This window comes from Diabrotica virgifera, chromosome 7 (genome assembly GCF_917563875.1).
Source record: "Diabrotica virgifera virgifera chromosome 7, PGI_DIABVI_V3a".
In the NCBI taxonomy this organism is placed as follows: domain Eukaryota; kingdom Metazoa; phylum Arthropoda; class Insecta; order Coleoptera; family Chrysomelidae; genus Diabrotica; species Diabrotica virgifera.
The window spans coordinates 15201250-15227135 of record NC_065449.1 but is presented as its reverse complement, the minus strand read 5'-3'; the positions used below and the strand labels follow the sequence as shown (position 1 = coordinate 15227135).

Below are 25886 nucleotides of genomic sequence, written 5' to 3'. Positions count from 1 at the left end.
AGATCTGCATTACCATAGTCTACCGAACATCATAGACAAACCTGACAAATTTGAACATCCCTGTAAGATTTGGGCAGCCCTTTTAGTTGAATTAGAAAAAACTGTGGAAGATGCGCCGACTCCCTCAACAGGTGGGGTAAACTTCTCTGTAATATGGCAACCGAAGGGTCAATCAAATGTATAAAAAAAATGGACATTTGTTTGTGATGTATTGTATAATGCATAAATCTAAATAATTACCTATTCTGGAAAATACTTAATACAAAAAATTTGTTGTTTGAGAATATTTTAGGTCCATACAAGAATTAGTAACAGTAGTATCAAGAGAAAGTGTTGAATCAACGGAGAAGCTGGAAAAAATAAAGAAGGTGGCAAACAAATAAAGAATGTATGTACTAAAATGGGCACTAAAAGAGGTAAACTGAATGAAGAAAATCCACATCTAAAAGAAAAAAAATATAATGGTTAAATGAAGTACCTATACATACACAAAACATCTAATATTCACTCCCTGTAATTGCCTTTAATTACTTGGAAAATTCCACTTCTTACTTTGTTCTTCAAATTTAGAATTATGATAATATTTATCAATGATCTGATACCCTGTTTCCAAGTAAGTGAAACTTTGTTATTCGCTGATGATTTAAAATGTTTTAAAATAATCACATGTGAGGCTGATTCACTTAGTCTAAAAGGTGATATTGATCGCCTATCTAACTGGTGTATGCAAAATGGTATGTGTTTGAATGCATCCAAATGCCATATTCTTCGTTTTCATCGAACTCATCATCCAATCATCTTCGAATATAGTATAAATAATCTGACCTTACATTCTGCCTCTGAAACTAAGGATCTAGGTGTGATCCTTGACTCCGCCCTTAGCTATAAATCACACATTTCCAGTACAATACATAAGTCTATGAAGATGCTTGGCTTTATAAAGAGAACCACCAGAGACTTTACTAACATTTCAGCTATTAAATCCCTTTATTTCTCCCTGGTTAGATCTTATTTTGATTACTGTTCCACAATTTGGTTCCCCTATTACTTTACTCATAAACTGAAACTTCAGGCTGTCCAACACAATTTTCTGAGATATACTACCATATATAAGATGCATGCTGCATTAGAGCGCATACTAAACTTACCTCCTCTTGAGGTACGTAGAAAACAAAGAGACTTAATAATTTTATTTCAAATTATCAACGGGCTGTGTAACTGCCCCGAGCTTCTCTCCAAAATATCTCTATTTGTCCCCAGTCGTTCAACTAGGTAGAAAAACCTGGACATAATAGTAGAACTGTTCAACGCTATCTATACTACAGGAATCATCCCTAGAGAAATGTTGACATCAGCCTTTGTGTGTTTGCCAAAGAAGGTGAATGCAAAAGAATGCAGTGACTACCGAACCATAAGCTTAATGTCACATACCTTGAAAATTCTATTGAAAATTATCCACGCCAGAATACACTCTAAACTGGAGCTGGATATTAGTGACACCCAATATGGGTTCCGCAATGGTATGGGTACCAGAGAGGCATTATTCTCCTTCAACGTGCTGACACAGAGATGTTTGGATGTTAACCGTCCTCTTTACGTCTGTTTTATAGACTACACTAAGGCGTTTGATAAAGTAAAACATGATCGACTCATGGAAATCCTAAAAAATAAAAACCTAGATGAAAGAGATTTAAGACTAATAACACACCTCTATTACAATCAGCGAGCAATAGTAAGAATTGAAAAAGAAACATCTGAAGAAATGGAAATAAAGAGAGGAGTCAGGCAAGGCTGCATACTATCACCTCTATTATTTAACGCTTATTCTGAAGAGGTAATGCGAGAAACTCTGGAAGATGAAACAGTCGGCATAAGAGTAAATGGAGTCTTAGTTAACAACATCAGATATGCAGATGATACCGCAATAATAGCCGATAGTTTACAAGACCTGCAAAGACTCATGAGTAAAATAGTAAGGTGTAGTAGGGAGTACGGACTCTCTCTCAATATCAAAAAGACGAAGTTTATGAAAATTAGTAAAAACAACCATAATACTAACTAAATCTTGATAGTAGAGGGCCAGCAGATCGAAAGAGTAAAAAAGTACACTTACCTAGGAACACTTATAACAGAAAATAATGACTACACTGCAGAAATAAAAGTCAGAATCGAAAAGGCACGTTCTAATTTTATAAAAATGAAAAAGGTCCTATGTAGCAAAGATTTAACATTAGCTCTTAAAGTACGCCTAACAAAATGTTACGTCTACAGTGTTCTATACTATGGAGTGGAATCATGGACGTTAAATGTAGAGACAATGAGACGACTTAACGCCTTTGAAATGTGGACCTATAGAAAAATTATGAGGGTTTCCTGGGTAGATAGAGTTACAAACAATGAAGTACTGAGAAGAATAGGTAAAGAAAAGGAAGTTGAACTTACAATTAAAGAAAAGAAGCTACAGTATCTCGGACATGTGATGCGGGGCGAGAAGTATGGCATCATACGACTCATAATGCAGGGAAAGATAGATGGCAGAAGAAGCATCGGAAGAAGACGAATTTCATGGTTGAAGAACCTGAGAGAGTGGTTTGGATGCAGCTCAAAACAACTATTTAGAGCTACTGCCTCAAAAATTTAAATAGCTATGATGATTGCCAACCTCCGTAGCGGAGATGGCACCTGAAGAAGAAGAAGTTCAACTAGGCAGGTGCAAACCTTTTATATTTCTTTTCATAGATTCAATTAGTCTTACAACGACAGATTTATTCCTAGAACTCTTAGATTAGCTAACTCATTAAATAACCTCAAAATTTTTAATATATCAGTTTCCCGCTTTAAAAATCATATTTCTTCCCTAACTTTTTAATACTTTCGGCCAGAGCTTTTGTATTGTGATTAGTGTTACATGACCTGTATGTATTAGATAACTCAAAACCGTTATACCTTGGAACATTTCTGAATTGATTTATGTGTTATCTTTTGCTTGTAATTGTACTGACCTATATGTTATCTTATTCTTTTTTCTTTTTTGTAACTGTACTACTCATAGAATTTTTTCTCAAACCACTTTGTTATGTTATATTATGATAATTTAGAACACTGTAACATTTATATCTGAATAGGGCTTGCCCGTGAATAAATAAATAAAAAAAATAAACAGATGGAAGAAGGAAATATATACAAAAAATCTAACATTCATTCTCTGCAGATTGAACTGCAGCAAACCCAGCTTCTATTTATTTTAATCAATAATTCGCCAAGCAATCAAAGTCCTTCCATTTCTTTGAAAATTCCATAACTCTCTTACTTTGTTCTTCGAATTTTTGGTTTTTAGGTTTCCTCCACTTGCTATGGTGTACATCCAGCATTCCTCCAATAATTTCCTGTGCAAAATTATCAGGAAACAGTTGCTCATCTTCAATAACATGAGCAAAACCTTCTTCCATGCCAAAAGAAACTGAAAAATAGGACAAACCTTTTGGAATAGCTTTTCTTACATCCCTACCCTTTAATGATACCAATTTCTTGTTTTGTGCCCACTCTATTTCTGATTCATCAATGGCTTTCTTGAAGTAAATTGGAGCTAAGTCACCCTCTTCTTTGGGTACTGGTATACACTCTATTACCATATGGGGAAATCTATGTAAACCTTTAGCAGATTCAAAGAATATAACATCTTCGTCTTGTTCTTTAAAAAGCCTTACAAGAGCTTTCCTTACATCAAGGATATCTGACCATTCATTTTCATCTAACTGAGTAGCACATGGAGTATGCCTTATTGGAACTATAAGGCAATGGCCTTCTGTTAATGGTTCAAATGATGGAAGAGCCAGATATAGAGTATCTCCCATGGATATCATTAAATGCTTCAGCATACACTCTGACTGAATACATCTATCACAGTTGTCTAAACTCTTGGACACTTTTTTATGGTCTTGGATAGCTTTACTCCTATTTTTCTCATCAGTCTTCGAATCTGATTGTTTCTCTCTGATATTGTCTGAAAATATATCATCTAAATCATCATTCTTTTTTATTTTACTATAAGCTTTGATGAATTCTTTGTCTTGGTCAGCTCCAGCTTGGTATTTCTCATTCTCAAACATTTCTTTCAATGAGTATTTATCATCATCAGCAAAATACCTTACTCTTTGATTGTCCCTATGTGTTTCAGTTTTCTTTTTCTTTCTAGAATTACTGGCCTCTCCATATTCTGATTGTAATCTCAAAGGCTTAGATTGGCCTCTAGAATCAGTTTGTGTAAGTAAAACTTCTTCATCCCCTGCTCCCTTTTGTTGCACTGACTTTCTTGCTTGTTCTAACTTTTCTTTAAGTTCTGTGATTTGTTTCTGGTTTCCCATTATTTCGGCTTTAACTAATTTTGCTGCTAGAGCATTCAAATCTTTTTCTGTGTACTCAACAGTTTCTGGAACCTCTTTAGTCACTTCTTTAGTATCTGGAACATGTTTAATGCTTGGTGAATCTATGGTGTTACTTGTTTTTGATTCTTCAGAATCCTTCTTTTTCTTCCAATTAGATGTACTACTGGATGGTCTGTAAGATAAATTAAAACATAATGTTATTATCAGTTGAAACATACAGTACTGTGCGAATTAATGTGAACAAACATAATTAATTTGTAAATATGATTTATTTAGGCCAAAGGTAAATTTAGGTACACTTACATGAGATTTTTTCATTAGTTAGTATTTAATATGTCCCCCTTTTACTTTTATGACTTCCTGGAGTCTTCTAGGCATGGAATCCACAAGTTTTTTGGAATTGTTTGTGATTGCTTCATCTCTAAACCATACCTTAATCACTGCTTCCACTTCCACCATTTTTGTTTTTGTCATACAGTCAAATTTTTGCAGTTTAGCCTTACATATTGCCCACAAATTTTCAATAGGATTAAGGTCAGGTGAATTCCCAGGCCAATCAAGAAGGGTAATATTATTATCCTTGAAGTATTTCATCATAACCTTCGATACATGGCACGGAGCTGAATCTTGTTGAAAAATTGCAGTCCCTTCGGCCTGTAGTTTGTCAAGCTCTATAGCTAAGCGTTGCCCTAGCATGGCTTTGTACTTTTCACTGTTCATCATACCTTCAATAGGAATAAGAGTGCCAGTTCCTGAGTATGAAAAACAGCCCCAGAACATTTTTTTGGTGGGAAGTTTAACTGTTTGGTTAATATGGCTAGCTGAAAGTGACTCATTGGCTGCCTTTCATACGAATTTTGATTGCTGGCCCTGCACTAGGAAGTGCAATTTAGTCTTTTTTCATCATAGGCCTGTCACAAGTTGTTTCTTCTGCAGTCTCACAGCTCTTCTGCTTCCTTCTAAGAGAGGTCTGCGTACCGTTGAGTCGTGAATTTTTATTCCAGCCTTTTCTAAATCTTGCTGGAGGTCATAACTTGTTTTTCTGGGATGAAGTTTGCTATCGCGCAAAAGAAAGGCTTCATCTCCAGGAGTAGTCTTCCGTTTTCTTCCACATTTTCCTTTCCGCTGCACTTCAACTGACCCTGTTTCCTTTTTTTGTTTAATTATTTTGTTTACTGCACCCAAACTTACACAACACTCCTTTGCAATGTCCCTCGGAGTCATTGGTGTATGCTCACTAAGTGTTATGATCCTTTCTCTTTTCCTAGGAGTGATATCCATATTAAAAATTAAACCTGATTGCACAGTTTTCACAAAGTCAATGAAAATAACACCAACTTGCACATAACCTGAGATACAACAAAATATAATAATGATATAAAACACAAAGCACGTGTTTTGAATAATATACTAATAACGTTGATTGATAAATACGGAAAGATACGAAACCCTATGCATTATTTTGTTGTCTTTCTAACCTGCCCGTATAGTGGAGCGCCTAGCTTAAATTTGTTGGAACTAGCCTTAGAGGGAAGTGTAAAATTCTCCCTACTCAAGGAACTAGCCAAGAACACGCGGTTATTTTACGTGGCCCGTATTCAAAATTTTAACGCAGCAGTCACTATCATATTAATCTGTATTAATTTTTTTTTTTGGTTTTTGTTTCTGCAAAAATGTTGAAAATATAAATTGACTATAGAAGTTCTTTTCACTAGTCTTGACCTCACAAGTAAATACTTTTCGAGTTATTTGCGAGTGAATATATTCATTTCTCAAAAAATAGTACGTTTTTAGACGGATTTTTGCAAATAAAAAAAAGGAAGTATTTCACAAAAAAAAACATTCATAGCAAAAATACAGCTTATCAAAAAGTGAAAAAAAATGTTTTATATAAATATGACATATTATGAAGTCGTAGACCCAGTAAAAGCAGAGTTTTAGCTAATGAAAAGTAGGTTCTTATTATTTGTCAAATTCAAAATTGAATATTTCTACGTGAAATAACCAAAAAATTAAGAACTTTTAAGCTTTATTTTTTTGAGTTTCTGGTATCAGAAGTAAACAAGTTGCGCACAAAATAAAATTGATCCCTTTTTTTTGTAAAAAAAATCTAAAAATCACCTCCTAATTAGCATCTCAAATGAAATTAATCAGTAGCGCTTCATAAGTTACTTTACGTATGTATGCTTATTATAGAGGATCTGTAAGTTTCATCGGTTCATAGTGCTTATTTTTGAAAGGCTGTAGTTAAAAGGGCTTCAATGAGTCACTAATCACGAGTATGTGCAAATTCGGAACAGCCATATCTTAACCAATTTTTGTATTACAGAAAAACAAAATATTCAGAAAACCAAAACCTTTACACTTTGGGATATTTCGTATCACAAGTTATTTAAAAAAAAAGGTTTTTTTTTCAAAATAAAAAAAAATACTGTAAAACTAAATTTACGATGAAACTTACAGATCATATGTATTATAAACAATACATAAGTAAAGTCACTTGTGAAGCGGTAACAATAATTTGATTTTATTCGTCTTGAGGGGCCAAACGAAAAATACAAACTACTTTTTTTCTTTTTAAATCGTGTTCTGTTGTGATTTATAGCAAATTTATAGCACCTCTTTCGAAATAAAAATTTTATGCAAGTTCCCTTTTAGAGGGCGATTTTCACGCTTTTTTAAAACTATTTTTACAAAAAAGGACCAACTTTATTTTCAGCGTAACGTGCTTACTTTATGCTAGAAACATTTTTAAAAACAAAAACAAAGCTTTTTAAACACTTTAAAAAAGTTGCGATGTAGCAAATTTATAGCATCTCTTTCGAAATAAAAATGTTATGCAAGTTCCCTTTTAGAGGGTGATTTTCACGCTTTTTTAAAACTATCTTTTACAAAAAAGGACCAACTTTATTTTCAGCGTAACGTGCTTACTTTAATGCTAGAAATTTTTTTAAAAACAAAAACAAAGCTTTTTTAAAGAAATGTGCTTTATTTTTTGGTTATTTCACGTTGAAATATTCGATTTGGAATTTGACGAATAAGAACTTACTTTTTTAGCTACAACTCTGCTTCTACTGAGTATAAAGACTTTATACAGACATTTTTTTTTAAATTTTTTATAAAGTATATTTTTATTGAATACTTTTTTCGATAAAATACTTACTTATTGTGTTATTTGCGTAAAACCGTCTAAAAACGTGTTTTTTTGTTGTTAAAAAATGAACATATTCACTCTCAAATAACTCGAAAAGTATTAGCTTAGTCAAAAAACTCAATGGAACAAATCTTGCTACAATTAATCAGTTTATCCACTTGATAGATACTAGCATAGATAGTATTAGACTTATTGATACTATAGCTACCTGGCCTTATACAAAGTGGATTTAGAAAGTCCACATCTACATTAGACAACCTAGTGGATATTGAATCTGTAATTCATGGGTCATTTGGATGTGATAAAGTATGTTTGGCTTATGGCTATATTTTATTATATTTTATAACGCGTGCCATTTGGGGATTAGATATAAGAATTCTATTAAGTTGGCCAATTCCAGGAAATATAAAATTTATTAGTAATTTCCTATATAGACGAAACTTATTCGAATAAATAACGTTCTTTTAGACTCAAAAATCCAATTAAACGACATTCCTCAATGGTCTACTCGTTACACTTTTTTATTGCAATCAATGACATCGCTAAATCACTTAACCCACTAGTCATTTAGAAATTAGAGAATTGGTCAAACACTACTGCCTAGAATTTTCTCCCACTAAAACGAAAATAATAATCTTCAGTAAAACTCCAAAGAAGCACATTATACTACCAAAAATCTACCTAAAGAATTTCTTCTTCTACTTTTTCTTTTATATAGGCAGTACTGCCTGTTTTTCTTCAACGGTGCCTTTCATTCTGTCCCTAAATTGTCATTCCATCTTTTCCTTGGGCGTCCTATACTTCTTCGGCCTAACGGTGACTTGTCCCTGGCTATTCTTATTATCCTTGATTCAGACATCCTGCTTATGTGTTGATTCCACTCTTCTTTTCTATTCTTTACCCCGGTATTTATATTGTTTACCCCACATATGCATCTGATTTCCTCACTTTTTACCCTGTCCCGTAGTCCTTTTCCAGCAATCCTTCTTAAAATCTTCATTTTATTGGTATCCAGACGTCTTTGTATTTTGCTTGCATCTGGTCTTGTTTCGGCAGTGTAAGTCATAACTGGTCTAATAACTTCAGTCAAATGACTTATATATTCGGTCCTTTGTTTCCACTCTAAGGTATTTGTTTTTCCAAATTGTGTCGTTTAGGCATAGGGATGGACTCGAGCCGAGCCAAGCCGAGCTTTTGAAAAGCTTGTGCTCGGCTCGAAATTTCGAGCCGAGCTCGAGATAGAAGCTCGGCTTGAACTTCGAGCTTGCAGGTTGAGCTCGTGGCTCGTGCCGGCTCGGCTCGAATAGTTCGAGCCGAGCCGAGCCGAGCTCAAAAACATAATAATGAATGTAAAATATAACATTCGTAGTAATTTTTTTTACTTATAATAGTCAAATATAAGAAATAATAAGAAATTCACTAAATGCTTTTCACATAATAGCTACATACTCTGTCATAGTAACGTTAGGAGACAAGAAGAGCGAGATATTTTTTTTCTTAGATTAATGAACAAATAGGAGAAATTAAAAATGTTTATTTCACAGTTTGTCTTAATTTCTGTTTAAAAAACTATGATAATGTATGATTTTAGTGTTCGTCCTGAAATAATGTCAGTCTTTTTAAAATAACCGGATTTAAAGGAAGCCAAGAAAATAGTTTTATCGCTGAGAAACTATATAGGTAGATATATTACGATAGTTTAATATAAATTTCAAATAAGATGGCATATTTGTATTAAGTATTATGACAAGATAGTGGATGAATTGTTTGATAACACCCGGATTTCGTATAGTGTAGTGATAATAAATAATACAAATAACAATAAAAAGTAAAGTCTAATACGACCAGACTAATCCATAAATAATCGGAGTAGGAAAAAGCAGCATATTTTATGAAAACATTTTTTTAAATATCAATATTCATATGTACATACAGTGTGGCCAAGCCAAATGGAATAAATTTATTATTTCGTGAATAAGCGCTTTTGGAAAAAAAATCCGAAACAGGTCGGTTTTTATTTTTAAATTACAATTTTTTGGCATATACTCGTATATGATAGTAGCTCATTTGAACGGTTATGAAATTCTCTATTCAGTAATATAAATATTAACATAATATACAGGGTGTCCAATTTTTTTTTAATTAAATTAATTGACACAAAAATGAGAATGTATATGTAATTTATTTAATTCAAAATACATTTTGCTACTGTCAGTAAACAGAAAGAATGTTCATTTGACAAATAAACATAGCTTTTCACTTAAATTCAATGTTCAAGATGCCACTCACCTGCCTCTTGGTAGTTTGAACATTTAATTTAAGCGAAAAGCTGTGTTTATTTGTCAAATAAACATTTTTTATGTTTTCTGACAGCAGTAAAATGTATTGTGAATTAAATAAATTACATACATTCTTCTTTTTGTGTTAATTAATTTAATTCGAATTTTTTTTTGGACACACTGTATAAATAATTATGTTAATATTGATATTACTGAATAGAGAATTTAATAACCTTTCAAATGAGCTAGCACATGACCCCTATTCCCATTTAAAAAAATAATCGATTACGTCATGACGCCCAGATGGATGACGTCATTAGTATGATATATGTAGGTATTATATATGCCAAAAAATCGTAATTTAAAAATAAAAATCGACCTGTTTTGAGATCTTTTTCCAAAATCGCTCATTCACGAAATAATGAATTTATTCCATTTGGCTTTGCCACACTGTATAATACTATTGGTAATATTGTAATGTAGTACCTACCACCTAAAAGGCCTGCATAAATAAATAAAAAATATAAATAAAAAGTATCAAGTATTTTATTGTCTTATATTACTAGATTCGCATAAAATAAATCTTTCACTAAACTTAATACAGATGAGTTGTAACTCTTTTTTTTTTAATTTAAGTAACTAAAAAACCTGTGTCACCTGAAAAATATTTTTGTACACTTACAGTCAATTATAAATAGGTACATAGTATCTCCATTAACATTTTATATCGGAGATACTATTTAAAAAAAAATTACATTGTTAATAAAAATCATTTACAAGAGGAAAGGAGGAAAGTGTAGGTATATATTTAAAAATAACATTATAACTCTATTCTTACCAAATTATACATATACGACTCTACTTCAACAATAAATAAAATTAAACCTAGAACTAATTTAAACGATTAAAATTAAAAAAAAAATTGTTTTACACATTTTTCAAAATTGGGTTTTCTACCCAAGAGTTTAGACATAAGAGGCACTTAGCCGATTCATTAGTCAATCTATTGCGTTGTTTTCGAATAATTAAGCCAGCTTTCGAAAACAATCGCTCAGATGGTACGGACGTAGCAGGAATACTTAGTAAGTCTCTGGCCATTTCAGCAAGAACAGGAAATCTTCCTTTATTTACCTGCCACCACTTTAAAATATCTTCGTTGCCAGTACTTTGCGGGAGTGCTATGTAGTCATAGAATTCAGTACTTAAGTCTTTTGGTTTTGTTATGACCTTTGATTGATAATAGCTTTCGAAATTGATTTCAAGCTCATCTTGTACTTCCATGACCACCGACGATTCAGATGTACTTTGCGTTATATTTTCTACAGCTTGCTGATTTCCTTCATACTTTTTTAACAGTTTTTTAAACACTGAATACGATTCGTTCTTTAAGTCCCTTCCCCAAAGTGAGTTATCAAATGCTTCAAGTTTATGTCTTGGGTCTAAAATAAGTACTGCACAGTAAATCCAATTTGTTTGTCTGTAATGTTTTAAAATTTTATCTCTGGCCTTTTGAAATGCAGTTAAAAGTTGTTCATCTACACAGGAACGATTCGGTTTATCGTCAAGCAACTTTGATTGTAATTCGATTTTGTCTAACAGTATATTTAAACTGACTATCACTGATGGAAGCGTTGCGTATTTGTCTCCTCCAAGGTTTTCGCTTACTATTTTAAACATCTTTAAAAATTTACAGACGGAAGCTAACATCTGCCATTCGTTTTGGTGTAGTCGAAAATTGTTTAATTTATTGACACTGTCGCTTGCACATAGACAGTCGATCCCCTTTTTCAACTTTAATGCGACATCCAACATATCATGAGTGGAGTTCCATCTTGTTGGAACATCCAGAATAGGTGAAATCTGTGTAGATGCCCCAGCAGTTTGGCACGCACTTTTAAAACGGATCCGTAATTTTTCAGATTTTTTTATTTTCTTAAATATATAACGAATTTTATCCAAACAGTTAGTTGGTGTTTGAATATCTTCATCTAGAACATCGTTGTGTTCGAACTCAACCTCTTCATCTACGTTACTGCTTTCTTCATCTTCAGCCTCCCCTCCTACGTCTTCTTCTATTTTCAGAGATTTTAAGCAATCTTGAACAGCCAAGTTCAGAATATGTGCTACACATTTAAAATGTTGATTAACGTCATCAAAAGAAGGAATAAGCTTTTTTAACTCCTGCATGAACGTTGTATTTGCTGCAGTGTTGTCAACAGTTATGCCTTGAATTTTCGATGTGATGCCATAGCTCTGCAAAGATTCATAAAACAACTTGGCAATATCTCTCCCAGTATGAAGCCCATGTGAAGGTGAGAAATCGATAACTACAGACTGGAGTTGCCAATGGTCATCAATAAAGTGGGCGGTGATCCCATAATAAGATTTTCCATTAATTGCCGTCCAGCCATCAATGGTAAAAGATATTCTTGATGTGTTTTGTTGTAGTATATGCATAACTTTTTTTTGATCCTGTTCAAAACGGGACACAACCATTCTCTTTAAAGCTTTTCGTCCAGGCAGGTTTATTCCAGGTTTGATTTGATCGAAGAAGTTCCTTGTTGCTTCGTCGTCAAAAAACGAAAAAGGTAGGTATTTAGTGGCCACCCAATCAACGATAAAGTTTTCATCTTTAGGTTCATTCACGGATTTCTGCAATAAACATAAACGAGTGTAAATTACTTGATATTTGAATGTAAATTTGAATTATTTTTAAAATAAAGCTATTATTTTATTGTATTTATTTTGCTATTTATTATTTCCCAGCCAACATGAATTCACACTAAATTACCAGAGCCCGCTAATAGTTAAAATAGGATTGGAGGTCGTTGGGTAGGTACAATGAACTGCACACTAAAGGGATTACCGAATTGGGCGCTGAATTTTTTGAACTTTTTTTTTGGTTTTTCCATAAATAAACAAATTAAATTGACCTAGTCTTTTAGAAAATTATGAAATATAAAATATTTTAATTATAACTTTTATTTGTTCTTTAAGTCAATATCATTTACATTGTTAAAAAACTAAATCATTGAGAAAAGTAGTAATAGATAATGAGAAATTATCTAATTGTTTAGAATTATTATAGCAGCCCAGCGGGTAAACAAAATTATTTTTACCAACTTTACGGCAATTGAACCAACAAGAATATTAGCAAGAATAAGGAGACAATGGTTGTTAAGTGTTAAATGTTCTTTACGTATTTTATATTTTAATTTTTGGTTCCTTTCAGACTTTTGTAAGCTTTGGTTTCAAACAACACAAAAATAGAAGTAATTAAAAACTAAATTATGGACGAAAACGGCAAGAATTACTTGTCGCAGACGGAAAAGTTTTATAAAAGTAAAATGAAAGTGATAAAACATGGTAAAAAACATAAAAGGGAGTTTGGGTGTGGTACCAATTATTAAAGATAAAATGAGATAAGTTTAAGGTGGTTATGGCGCGTACAATGCGCAAAGGTACCATTTCATCCAAAAAGCGAAAATGTGTGTCGCACCTGGAGCTAGTAAGAGAGGAAGAAGAAGCCGTTATGGTAAAGTTAGGAATGACATGGCGGTAAAGAATATTTATTCTGATGTGGCTCAAGACAAAAAAGGCAAATATGTATAATGATGATGATGTAATAGAAGAGAATATATTAGGCTATTGATTATGTTCAAAATAAGATGGCTAAAAGGAACTACAACGTTCACGGGGTTTTATTGTTTCTTGTTTCATATGGTCAATGGACCTCTAAATATGAAAACACCGCGGAGTGCTTCCATTTACAGGGGTGCGTTTTTGAGAAAGGGGTGAATTAACCCCTATGAACTAAGGTGCATAGTATGAGTTCTATGCCCTTTTAGTACATACATTTCTACAGCAAAATTGTTCGAAATTAAATTTACTATTGAATTATCACCTTTTAAAGTTTAAAAGTGTTTTTTAAAAAATATAATAAAAAAATGCAAATTCATCCTTCCTCTTTAAAATGACGTTTGGCAGAGGTCATCGCTTATAACTCGACAACAACTAATTTTAGACAAATATCACAAGAGACCTTTTTTGCTCAGAATTATCCAAAGAATCTAAAAAGACCTTAATACTATCAATTTCTTTACAGGGCTTCTCATAAAGCCCTTATTTTACCATAATTTGTTAATAACAATTAAACGGACCATATTTGGGCTTCCAGACCACTTCCATTGGATTCAGCGACCCAAAAAACTTATAATACCACCATTAAATCACGGGGAGCTCGAACTTTCCCACGGGACCCCCTCTGTTGCGACTAGACAATGGATCTCGGATTTGCATTTTAGGTTAAGTAGGTATATCAATTTTCATTATAATTAATGCAATTGTTAGTACTGAAAACTAACAGCTTAAAATTTTATAATTTTACTCAGTTTGACAACATTGTTTAACGTTAAGCAATTATTTAATGCCAAATATTTATCAGATTATTACATCGACCAAAATTTTATTAAGAAAATTCCCAAAAAAACTGGTTATGAACAAAAAATTTTATTACACTTTTTTTTCCAACAATAATAAATAAAAACTGAAACATCATGCAAAAAAATAATAAAATATTATTTTTGAATATTTGCATTGTTTTGGCACATCGAAAACTTTGGCGTTAATACTTTGAATATTGACATTACAATAGTAAAATGTGTTCTTACCTTAATTGTTAAGAAATTATGAAGTGGTCCAGCTTTGCTAGTTCCAGGTTGAGAGAGCTTTGGAAAAATAGTACCATATTCCTTTGGATGTTTACTTAATAAGTGCCTTTTTAAAGTAGTTGTAACGGAAAGTTTTACTTTAAACTCACTTTTAATTTTTCGTTTGTTACATAATTTGCATGTCGCTAATTTGTTTATTTTGTCAATAATTTTAAACTCAAAAAAGCATGTAAACTTGCTCCGAAATGTCGAAGTTTCGTCAAGAGTATAATCGCCGCTAACGCTTTCAGTCGACTTAGTTGACACTTCACTATTTTCACTTGGACTTGGAGAAGGAAGATTTGTGTCCATAAAACTATCATCACTATCGTAATTAAACATTTTAAAAACGCGAAAAATTTGGAATTAGGTTCCTAAACAGAAATGGACGAACAGCAACTTCAACTTCTTTCTCAAGACTGAAAAGATTGTAATAACTATTAGATTTCTTTCCTACTACCCGTAAAATACAAACGTGCTAGTTTTCTTAAAATCGGAATTATTTTCGTAATACCTACAGATTTAGCAAAGTTTATACTGAGAAATAAGTTACAATAAAACATTCAACTGTACAGATTAACAGTAAATTTCTATTGTTAAATTCATATCATTATGTCCAAAACCATTCAAGTATGGAGGTACGAGGTAGAATCCCAATTTTATAATCCTCCATAAACTTAAACTGCCTCTTGTAACCTTCTAAAGAATTTGTTTATCAAAAAGACTAACTTCTAGGAATGCGAATATTTACATTTTACCATAACAAAAAAATATGTTCATTAAAATTTTTACCTCTTCCGAGTAACTATAGTAAAAATGAGAAGTACATAACTGCATTTTATAAATCCTATTCAAATATTTAGTGACGATATTAGGGATAATCGAAATGCAAGAATATTATTTAAAAAGGAATTTATACAGAGTGTCCGTAAAATATGTAATAAATTAGATACTTCCTTAATCCTTTTTAAAAATATCTGGAATTCGTGGAGTTTTAATTTTAATGTTCTACCTTCTACCATAAAATTTGATTATACAGGGTGATATACATTAAGCTGATATGTATGAGGTAAATGTACACTCTGTACCTACGTTGTGACATTTTTAGATCGAAAAAATGAGCTGATGTTAAAAAGGTATGATACTTGGGGTCTAACGGACAGAATTTCAAAGATATGCGCTATGAAAATAAATTTTATTGATTTCAAATTATTAATCTAAGAATTTGAAAGTAATCCAGTAATTGATACATGACTTTATCTTAAATTTTCACACTCCCACGTCTTCCAATCCACCTGTTCGGAAAAATTTCGTCTACGTACCTTGGAACATCTACAGCATAATGCGGAGGCGCAATATCCTATTGAAACCATAAACTTTCATCAAAACCTCCAGGATTAATTCTACTGGGAAATAAATAAATTAAAGTAGGTGCGAGATACCCCGTTAAAGACTGATGTTATGCGACTCGTTTCAATTACCTTTGAAAAGTAGGGTCCGATAATTGTTAGCCCACATATTTACCTTTTGCAGGTATTGTGTATGAAGCTGTTATATTTACAAAAAATCCGATGGCGTCATCACCTTTATGTGTATCACTCTGTGTAATTAAATTTGGTTGTAAAATGTAGATCATTAAAATTAAAAATCGACGTGTTTTAGATTTTTTTCAAAAGACTTTTAGTTTAGGAAATATCCCATTTATTTAATACATTACGGACACACTGTATATTGCAAATACATATTTGTCGTCTAAATTACTTATTCTCAAACAAAAGTATCAGTGGTATCAAAAATAAATAGAAAAAATATTAGAGTATTAGCTAAAATATTGACAAGCTCGTTAAGGAAAGCTCGGCTCGTTTCCAATTCAGCTCGGCTCGGCTCGAAAAAAATTTGGCTCGGCTCGAAGCTCGGCTCGCAAGAAACAAACAGGCTTGAGCTCGAAGCTCGGCTCGTCAAACGAGCCGAGCCTCGAGCCGAGCCGAGCTAAGCTCGAGCTTGTGTCCATCCCTATTTAGGCATCTGGCCGTTCTACTGGCTTTAATTATTATTAGTCTTTAACCTCTTCTTCGATATTATTGTCGGCTGATAGATTAATTCCCAGGTATTTACTTTTATTGTCTAAGTCCAATTGGCATCTTATTGGTTCTTTGGATATTACTAAGCTTTTTGTTTTTTGGACTGATATTTTCATATTCATTTCTTTTGCGTTAATGTTGAATTCGTGCAGTAATCTTTGTAGGTCGTCTTCGCACTCTGCTACTAACACGGTGTCATCAGCGTAACAGAGTATTTTTATCTCTTTATCGCCCATTTTTTACCCTCTTTTTTTCTTCACTTGTTTTATCATTGCATCCAGCGTTATGTTAAACAGTAGAGGGCTTAATGAATCTCCTTGCTTGATTCCTGTGTTTGCTTCTATATGGGTTCTGTTATTATTCCATTGACTTTCATTTCTATTTTATTTCGTACATAAATGTTTTCTATCAGTTTTATAATATCCAGTGGTAAATTTTTGTCATATAGTAGGTGTATCACGTCTTTTAATTGTATTCTATCAAACGCTTTCTCTAGGTATATAAAACAGAAAAACCCTCGCTTGTTATACTCTAATGATTTCTCCGCTATTTGTCTTATCACAAAAACTGCATCGTTATGATCTTCCCCTTCTAAATCCTTGTTGTTCAACTGATATATTTATGGACGCCATTATTTTCTTCATCAGTATTTTTGTTGGGAGTTTCAGTATAGTGCTCCGTAAATTTATCCCTCTATAATTACTGGGGTCTGTCCTATCACTTTTCTTAAATAACGCTATCATCTGAGTGGTACTCCATTCTTCTGGAATTCTTCCTGTATTTATTATTTTACTTATCAGGATATTCAGTTCTTTGTGAAGTCTCTCTCCTCCGTATTTTAAAAGTTCATTAGCTATTCCATCTTTCCCTGGTGCTTTTCGATTTTTCATCTGTTTTAAGGCGTTCGTTATATCTTCCTCTTTAATTTCTGTATGCTCATCCGATTCTAATCCTGGTTTTCCAGTTCTTCATGATAAGCTGTTTGATACAGGTTTTCTAGGTAAGTTGTCCATGTATTTGTATCAATATGTTTTACTTCTATCAATTCCTTCATCTCTGCTGTTTGCCTCTTATCATTTTCCACATTTCCTTTTGCATCCCGTATAAGTCGTGCTCCATCTCTTTTGAAAATGCTTACCAATGTTCTGTTTTCTTCCTTCTTACTATTGAGTTTAACTCATTTCAAACTCTTTTATATTCTTCACATATGTTTGTCTCGTTCTTTTGAATTTGTATTCTAGCTAGATTTTCTTTTTTCTTGGCATTTTATTTTTATTTCTTCACAGATCCATGGGGTGTTCTCCTTTTCTTTCGTATATGTTTACTTATCTTACGTTCTCCAAGTGCGTCCGTTGCTGCCATTTTGATATTATCTCTAATCTTCCTCCAACTTTCTTCTATGTCTTCATCTGGTGTTATGTAGTTTTCGTTCAGTACTTTTTGCAGTCTTCTCTGGTATAGATCTCGTGTTGACAAGTCTTGTAGCTGTGTTGTACCTTTATTCTTGTCTCACATTCAATAGGGTCTTTTTCCTGTTTTTTTGTAGATGTAGTCTGATTTTTCCAAGTACTAGGTTGTGATCACTTCCGATATTAGCTGCACTTAAACATCTTACGTCTAGTACTTGAGAATGATGGATGTTTCTGTTTGTCAATATATAATCAATATCGGATCTGTGTGCTCTTGTATTTTTGAATGTATATTTTTCTTGATCTTTGTGTCTGAAGAACGTATTGTTTATTCGAAATTCGTTCTGAGAGCAAAAGTTAATAAGTAGTTCCTAGTTTATAATAAATTATTCAGAATTGATTAACTTCTTGGGAATAAAACTGGATAATCGTCTATCTTGGTAAGACAATATACACTCACTCCGACTGTCAGCTCAAACGGGCTCAACTTAATGAAAAATATCTCTCATAAACAATGGGATGTCGACGTCCAAACTCTTATTACTGTTCACTGAAATTTGGGTTTCAACCTGAGATACAGTCGGAAAAATGAAAGAATACCCATGAACGAACATATAAAACACGCTGTATTTTCCTGTCATCATGTCGCAAAGAAAATTGCCCAGCGCAAGTACATGTAATAATAATTATTACATGTACCTGTGCTGGCCAATTTTTTGTGTGACACGGTGACAGGAAAATACAGCGTGTTTTTTATGTTCGTTCATGGGTATTCTTTCATTTTTTCTACTGTACAATACGCTAAAGTGTTAAGTTTGGCTTGTTCTCTTGTATGTAATGAAAGCATGGATAATAAAGGCCAGCTCAACTAACAAACTTGAAGTCTTTGAAATGAGGTGCCTGCACCGAATGCTTAAAATATCATGTACATACTTAGGGACATATTGCGAGGAGAACGATATACTTGTCGGCCACTGGAACTCGAAGGAAATATAAAGGGTAAGAGAGGTCTAGAAAAAGATGTCATGGCTGGGTAATATTCGCCAAATAATATTAATGAAATTACTCTTAATAGAATAATGTAATCGTGACTATCTAATATCTCACCTGACAATACAATGCACGGTGGACGCCTACGCAGAAATACACGGCACCTTTAAGAAGTAAAGTTAATAATAAATAATTCAATAATTATACTTAGTCACTATTTTCCCCCTAACTCGGAAAATATCGACGGCACGAAAAAACTTGGAAGAAATTGTTGGAAATCGCGATTGCAACCATTCATGAGTCCTTACCATTTTTCTCTCGAAGAGTTTAAAGTGGCCGAGCGGGTTACTAAGTCAATTTCATTTAAGTAAATACGTTTGCAATAATATCTCCAAACAAAATATACAATTATCAGAAGAGACTGTAATTAACGAAAATAACTACCTATTTTTTTATCGAGATTATGAGGCAAATAAGAAATGTACAATATCTAAAATCACCGAGTGAGTATTTTTCTCGTTAAATAAATTTTTTATTAAATAAATTATATTATTATATATATTATATAAAATTATTAAATAAACTTTAGAATATTTAATGATTTGTTTCAAGAATTCAAATTAGAAGACAAATTACAACTACAAAATTATTCTTGCTAATTTAAAAACGAGTTTAGAAAGTAATACATAGGTACACTCCAATAATTATTTTAAAGATTGCCATTGTTATCGTTGAATGAGAACTCAAATTTAAATGCATCAAAAGAATTAAATAATTTTTATTTTAATCCGATCGACCCGACCGACCCCAAATTCCGATAACCAAAGCTACCTGAATACGTCTCATCGTTGTCTCAGGTAAATTCAATCTCGCACCTAGAAAGCTGCTAACGCCATCTATTTCTAAAACCACTGGTGTCGTACATAAACGCTCATTTAGTTTCGTATCTTCCAGTATATTTATCAGTCAACGCTAATAAGGTTTTGAGGTTATGTTGTTTTTTGGACAAAACAGTTGACAGAATAGGCACAACAGGTGTGCCAACTTATGAAAACTGAATTTTGATCTCTTTTCACATTAATTCGCACAATACTGTATACTGGTAACTTTTAACATACCTAGTGGATTTACTATCACTATCTTGCTTCTTTCTCCAACTGGAACTACCCGTGCTTGGCAACTGAGACCTGTAACCTGATGATCTGTGCCTTCTATCTGAATCTTCATCATCTGAAAGTGCTGGTTTTTTAAATCCTGGCAAACCATCTCCACCATGTTTCCAGTAGGGATTCAGTTCCCTATCACAGCTCCTTGGATCATACTGCTGTTTTTCCCTTTCTAACCTCTTCTGCTCATCCCTTTCCTTTTTTCGATCAGAATTAGATGATGTTAAAAATTTAGTTTGAATGTTCATCCATTCTTCTCTTTGTGCACTCGATTCTTGTTTTTGTAGCTTACTTTCTTGGGATTCCATATTGGACTTATAAGGAGGACTTCTAGATCTAGACCTATAAGAACTTCTTTTATATTTGCTACTCCTATCTCCATCAGAAGAATCACTGCTGGAACTATATTCATAATTTTTATTCTTTTTGCTCTTCTTTTTCATATACCCTTCATCTGAGCTAGATTGTGAATCTGATGAGGAGCTATAACTACTCTTTTTCTTTTTGTGCTTGGATTTTTTCTTTTTTGATTCGACAACTTCTTTTTCTACCCATTCATCTTCAGAATCAGAGCTGGAATACCTCTTAGATTTTTTAGATTTCTTTGATTTGCCCTAAAAAAAAATTAACATTTAATGTGGTAAAAATATTTGAAATAATATGTATTGTTTTTCTTTCAGTAGGTACAATTTATTCAGAAAAAATAAATACAGTCATTTTATCAGGAAGTTAAAAAAACTTAAAAGGGATACCAAAATTACAATTCATACACGAAAAAAGTAGATGGAACACTTACAAGTGAAAAATAATTACAGTGATGGGTATGTGGGAGAGACATTTTAGTGAATTACTGAATAAGCAAAATGGAGATGAGAACGAAAATTTCCTTATTGGGATCGTGCAAGTTCGGAAAAGCGACACCTGGTTTCTACGCTCTGCACTTTTATTCGCACTTTTAATTATATTGGCCAATCATATGGTCCTGGTTGCTGGATAATTGTCACGGCCATATTCCAAAAAAATAATAAGAAGAAAAAATAAGATTCAGGTTATGTTATTAAAACGTAAACAATTGTATGTAGTAAATAAAATTAGTTATTAAAATGCAGTACTGCAAGCAAAATACAATTAATTACATTTACCTTTATATAATAATTGCATATCATATCAATATTGTGGAGCAATATACAATCTTTCTTCTTCATTGACAGTAGATATGAAACATCCGTCAATTTGGAAATTTCAATTGACAATGAATTGTTTAAGAAAGTTACAATATTTCTCCGCTATTCTCGCACGATCGTTTCTCGTATCGCCTCCAAGTACTTGCACACCGCGAATAGAGGATAATGGCCTAGTGAAAGAGAGATTTCATTGACTTATGAAAAGTATAATTATTAATGGGCTCACAAATAACAAAAGACCAGGAGAAATCAAAATAGCTGTGGAAATGCTAAAGAATGGATGCTATGCTTTTTCTCATGAGGATCTTTCAGTGCGTCACAGTTTTTCGATTTCTTTCTAACGCGTTAAATTGCATGTGACAGAAAAAAACGCACGTCGGTGATTACATTTCGTCGGTGACATTTATAACATTTATTCTAGTTGTCAATAGATGGCGCTATAATCGAAATAATTATTTTCGAATTATATAATATATCTACGAATATAATCTGTACAATTTATAAGAGTATACAAATCAAAGAAAATACCATTTTATAAATGCAATAAACAGAATTGATTTGTTTTTATGCCAAATTGCAAATAAAATGTAACAACTGTCAGATTTAACTAAAATGTCATGTCACTAAAATGTATATTATCACGGACTTACCTTTTTTTCTATCATTTGTGACGCACTGAAAAATGCTCATGAAAAGAAGCGTAAGTGAAATACTCAACAGATTTGCTGAAGATAAAGTAGGTGAATACTAGGCCGGATTTAGAGTCAGATTTTTACACTAAAAGAAATCTAGACTACCTGCTATGAACACAAGGTATCCCTTCATGCGTTGTTCCTAGATTTTAAACAAGTGTATCATAGGATAAGAAGGAATAAGATATATGAAGCACTGCAAAACTGATTAGGTTAGTAAGAATGACTTTGAATAACACATTGACATCATGTAGTATGGAGAGGATTCTCCGTTCTACACAATTTCAAGAACATAAGTCTTAGGCAAGGAGATCTATTATCCACCATGCTTTTTTAACTTAGTATTAGAAACAATAATCAGAAATAGTCAAGTTAAAACAACCAGATCCATCTTCAACAATGTGCATCAATGTCTGGCCTATGCTGATGATCTTACTGTTCTAACAAAAACAAGAAAAGAATTAAGAAATGTTATGAAAAGATTCGGCCGCAGAAGCCTTAGGACAGATAGAAAAGAACACAAAAAACAAACCATATTGGTGGGACGAAGAAGTCGAATCAGAAATAGAAGAAAAGCGAAGAAAATACCAGAGATACATGAGTACAAAAGATGTAGTAGACCAACTAGCTTATAAGGAAGCACAAACAAACATACGCAGAATGATTAGGCAGAGCAAGAACGAAAAATGGGAAAAGCAGTGTACAGGAATCAATACATACATCGGAGGTAGGAAATCCACTGAGAGCTGGAAAATTCTTAGAAATCTACGCAAAGAGATAGGAAAACAACTTGTAACTGCAATATCACCGAATAAGTGGAAGGAGTATTTCAGCGACCTACTGACAGAAAAAAAGAAAGGAATTTTGAAACATCAGAACCATCCCAGGACACAGTAGGAGTAACAGGATCTCCAATAAGGCTATCCACCAATGAAATTAAGAAAGTATGTACCGAACTAAAAAACAGTAAAGCACCAGGACCTGGGAGGATTCCAGTCGAGTTGATAAAAAACGGAACTCCAAGACTTTATGAGCACATAAGGAAACTACTACAAAGATGCATCGACAACAAAGAAGTCCCACAAAAATGGAAATTATCGTATATGTCAGCAATATACAAAAAAGGAGATTGAAAACAATGTGATAACTACAGAGGTATTTCCGTTACACCAACAATCAGCAAGATATACGGAAGGTTCTTAAAAACCGAATAGAAGACGGATATAAGGAAATGGAGGCAGAAGAACAAGCAGGATTTAGAGCAGGAAGATCTACAATTGACCACCTTGTTGCAATCACACAAGTCATGGAAAAGAAAACAGCGGTTAACCAAGAGATTCATTTCGTATATATTGATCTGAAAAAGCATACGACAGTATATCTTTGGTAAAGTTATGGGAGGCAATGAAGAACACAAATGTTTAAACATAGAAATCATAAAAATAATTAAAATTTTTTATAATAACACGACTACGAGAAATAAACAAGGAAACAAACTCACCGAAGGATTTCTGACAAATAAAGGGCTCAAACAAGGATGCTGCATCTCTCCAACACTTTTTAAAATATATTTAGAACAAGCTCTTAAAAATTGGAAACGGAAATGCAAGAACATGGGAATCCCAGTAAATGACCATACACTATATTGGGACCGTGCAAGTTCGGCAAAGCGACCTCTATTTCTACGCTCTGTACTTTTATTCGCACTTTTAATTATATTGGCCAATTATATTAGTCCTGGTTGCTGGATAATTGTCAAGGCCATAGTCCAAAACAATAATAAGAAGAAAAAATAAGATGCAGGTTATGTTATGCAAACGTAAACAATTGTATGTAGTAAATAAAATTGGTTATTAAAATGCAGTACTGCAAGCAAAATACAATTAATTAAATTTAACTTTATATAATAATTGCATATCATATCAATATTGTGGAGCAATATATAATTTTTCTGCTTCAATGACAGAAGGTATGAAATATACGTCAATTTGACAATTTCAATTGACAATATGAATTATTTAAGATAGTTGCAATATTTCTCCGCGACTCACGCACGGTCGTTTCTCGTTTCCCTTCCAAGTACTTGCACACCGCGAATACTCTTTGTTTCACAGACGACCAAATACTAATAGCACAAGACTACGATGATATCTGTTACATGACAAGAAAGCTAATAGAGGAATACAGGAAATGGGGACTAGAGATCAACATAAGAAAAACCAAATATATGAATATCGGTGGAACGCAGCAGGACTTGATACTAGAAGGAGGAGAAACAATCAGTAAATGTAACCAATGTAAATACCTGGGTATGAAAATCACGAATGATGGAACACTGGATGGTGCCATTAAAGAACGAAATACTCAGGGCAGGAATGCAATTACGCTCCTAAACTCAGTACTCTGGGACAAGCAGATAAAAAACCAAAACAAGAAAAAGATCTATAACGCTGTAGTGAAAAGCATCATAACATACAGCTGCAAAGTATGGCCTATGAAGGAAAAAGCAAAACGAATGTTAGAGGTCACCGAAATGGATTTCTGGAGAAGAGCTGCAGGAAGATCAAGAAGAGTACATGTCACCAATGAACCAATACGAGAAGTAATGAAGGTCACACATACAATAAATGACGAAATCAATGAAATACAACTACGATGGTTTGGTCACGTACAAAGAATGCACGAAGACAGAATCCCAAAGCAAATACAAAACTGGAAACCGCAAGGTAGAAGAAGAAGAGGTAGACCGAGGAAAATTTGGCAGGCAGGAATAAACAAAGCCATGGATGAAAGAGGTCTGCAAGTAGATCAATGTGTGGACAGAGAGGAATGGCGAACGGGTATCGGAAGACGGAGAACATTGTTAACCGATAATATGAAAAGATTAGAAAAGGAGGCAAAATGCTTTGACACTGAGCATCAGATTGGAAAAACTGGATGCCAGATTGGCAAAGGGAAATAAAAAGATAGGAAGCCAAGACTACTGATAAAATCCAAATATGTATCAAGAAATACGAAGCTAAGAATATATACAACAGTAACAGGTAAAGCTCACAGTAACGTATGATAGCTGACAGTGAAAAAAGCAAATAAGTACAGAGAAATTGGAAAGATGGGAAAGGAAAATGCTCTGAGCTATATATATGGAGGTAAAAATATGGTAGAAGGTTGGGTGCGATGAACAAACAGAGCCAGAGGAACTGTATTACAAACCAAGCATCAGTCCCCACATTAAGGCATTGAAAGTGAGATAAATGTGAGACGTGATGAGAATGGAAAGGAAGAGTATGTCAAAGATGATCTTAAAACGGAGCCCAATCATGAAAAGAAGGAAAGGAAGATGGAGACAACGATAGTTTGACAGTGTACAAAAAGATCTCAGAAATGAGGGAAATATTTATTGATTGGGAAGAAAGAGCAACAAACAGGGATGAATGGAGAAGAATATTACGTCAATTTAGTAGGCAAGGAGCATAATTGGACAAGAAGCCACCCCACTTTATAAAAGTTTTGTAATGTATGTATAAGTATTATACTATTATATCATATATCTGTACTTTTAGCCCTAGGCCTTCAAGGCCTGTTGAGCTTTGTAAATAAATAAATAAACAAAATTTATTATCTTACCATTTATTTTTGTTTATATGAGAAAATAAAATGTGAGAAAAATATTTTGAAATTTCAATACATAAACATAACCTCATTTAATGATGTCACTGTCACTTTTACGAATAGTCTTCTCCATTGTAGGTATTCAACACATATTTAAAAACTGCGTTTTATATTTATGCAATAACAGTAAAATTTGTTTTTCAAAGTAAAATTATATCAATGTAA

At 33.1% G+C, this 25886-nt stretch overlaps 1 protein-coding gene across 2 annotated transcripts; it reads right to left on the bottom strand.

The window, feature by feature from the left end:
- Positions 1-3162: 3162 nt before the first annotated feature.
- On the bottom strand, positions 3163-25882 carry LOC126887945 (CWF19-like protein 2 homolog). Of its 2 annotated transcripts, none has more exons than XM_050655894.1 (3): positions 25677-25882; positions 20126-20787; positions 3163-4557 (listed from the first exon to the last, which is right to left on the bottom strand). In XM_050655894.1, exons 1-3 carry the CDS (start codon positions 25677-25679, stop codon positions 3249-3251), a joined length of 1974 nt encoding a protein of 657 aa, XP_050511851.1. In that variant the 5' UTR covers positions 25680-25882; the 3' UTR covers positions 3163-3248. The 2 variants fall into 2 exon arrangements, with proteins under 2 accessions (XP_050511851.1, XP_050511850.1); XM_050655893.1 differs by lacking the exon at positions 25677-25882 and adding an exon at positions 21316-21455.
- Between the last annotated feature and the right edge of the window lie 4 nt (positions 25883-25886).

Excerpts from the sequence above, each read along its gene's own strand:
- LOC126887945 (XM_050655893.1), bottom strand. The coding sequence starts at position 21,378 with ATGAAGAAGAAAGATTGTATATTGCTCCACAATATTGATATGATATGC. Across the intron at positions 20,788-21,315 it reads TATGCAATTATTATATAAAG|GGCAAATCAAAGAAATCTAA; the intron begins GTAAATGTAATT and ends ATTTTTTTTTAG. Across the intron at positions 4,558-20,125 it reads AGTGATAGTAAATCCACTAG|ACCATCCAGTAGTACATCTA; the intron begins GTATGTTAAAAG and ends TTTATCTTACAG.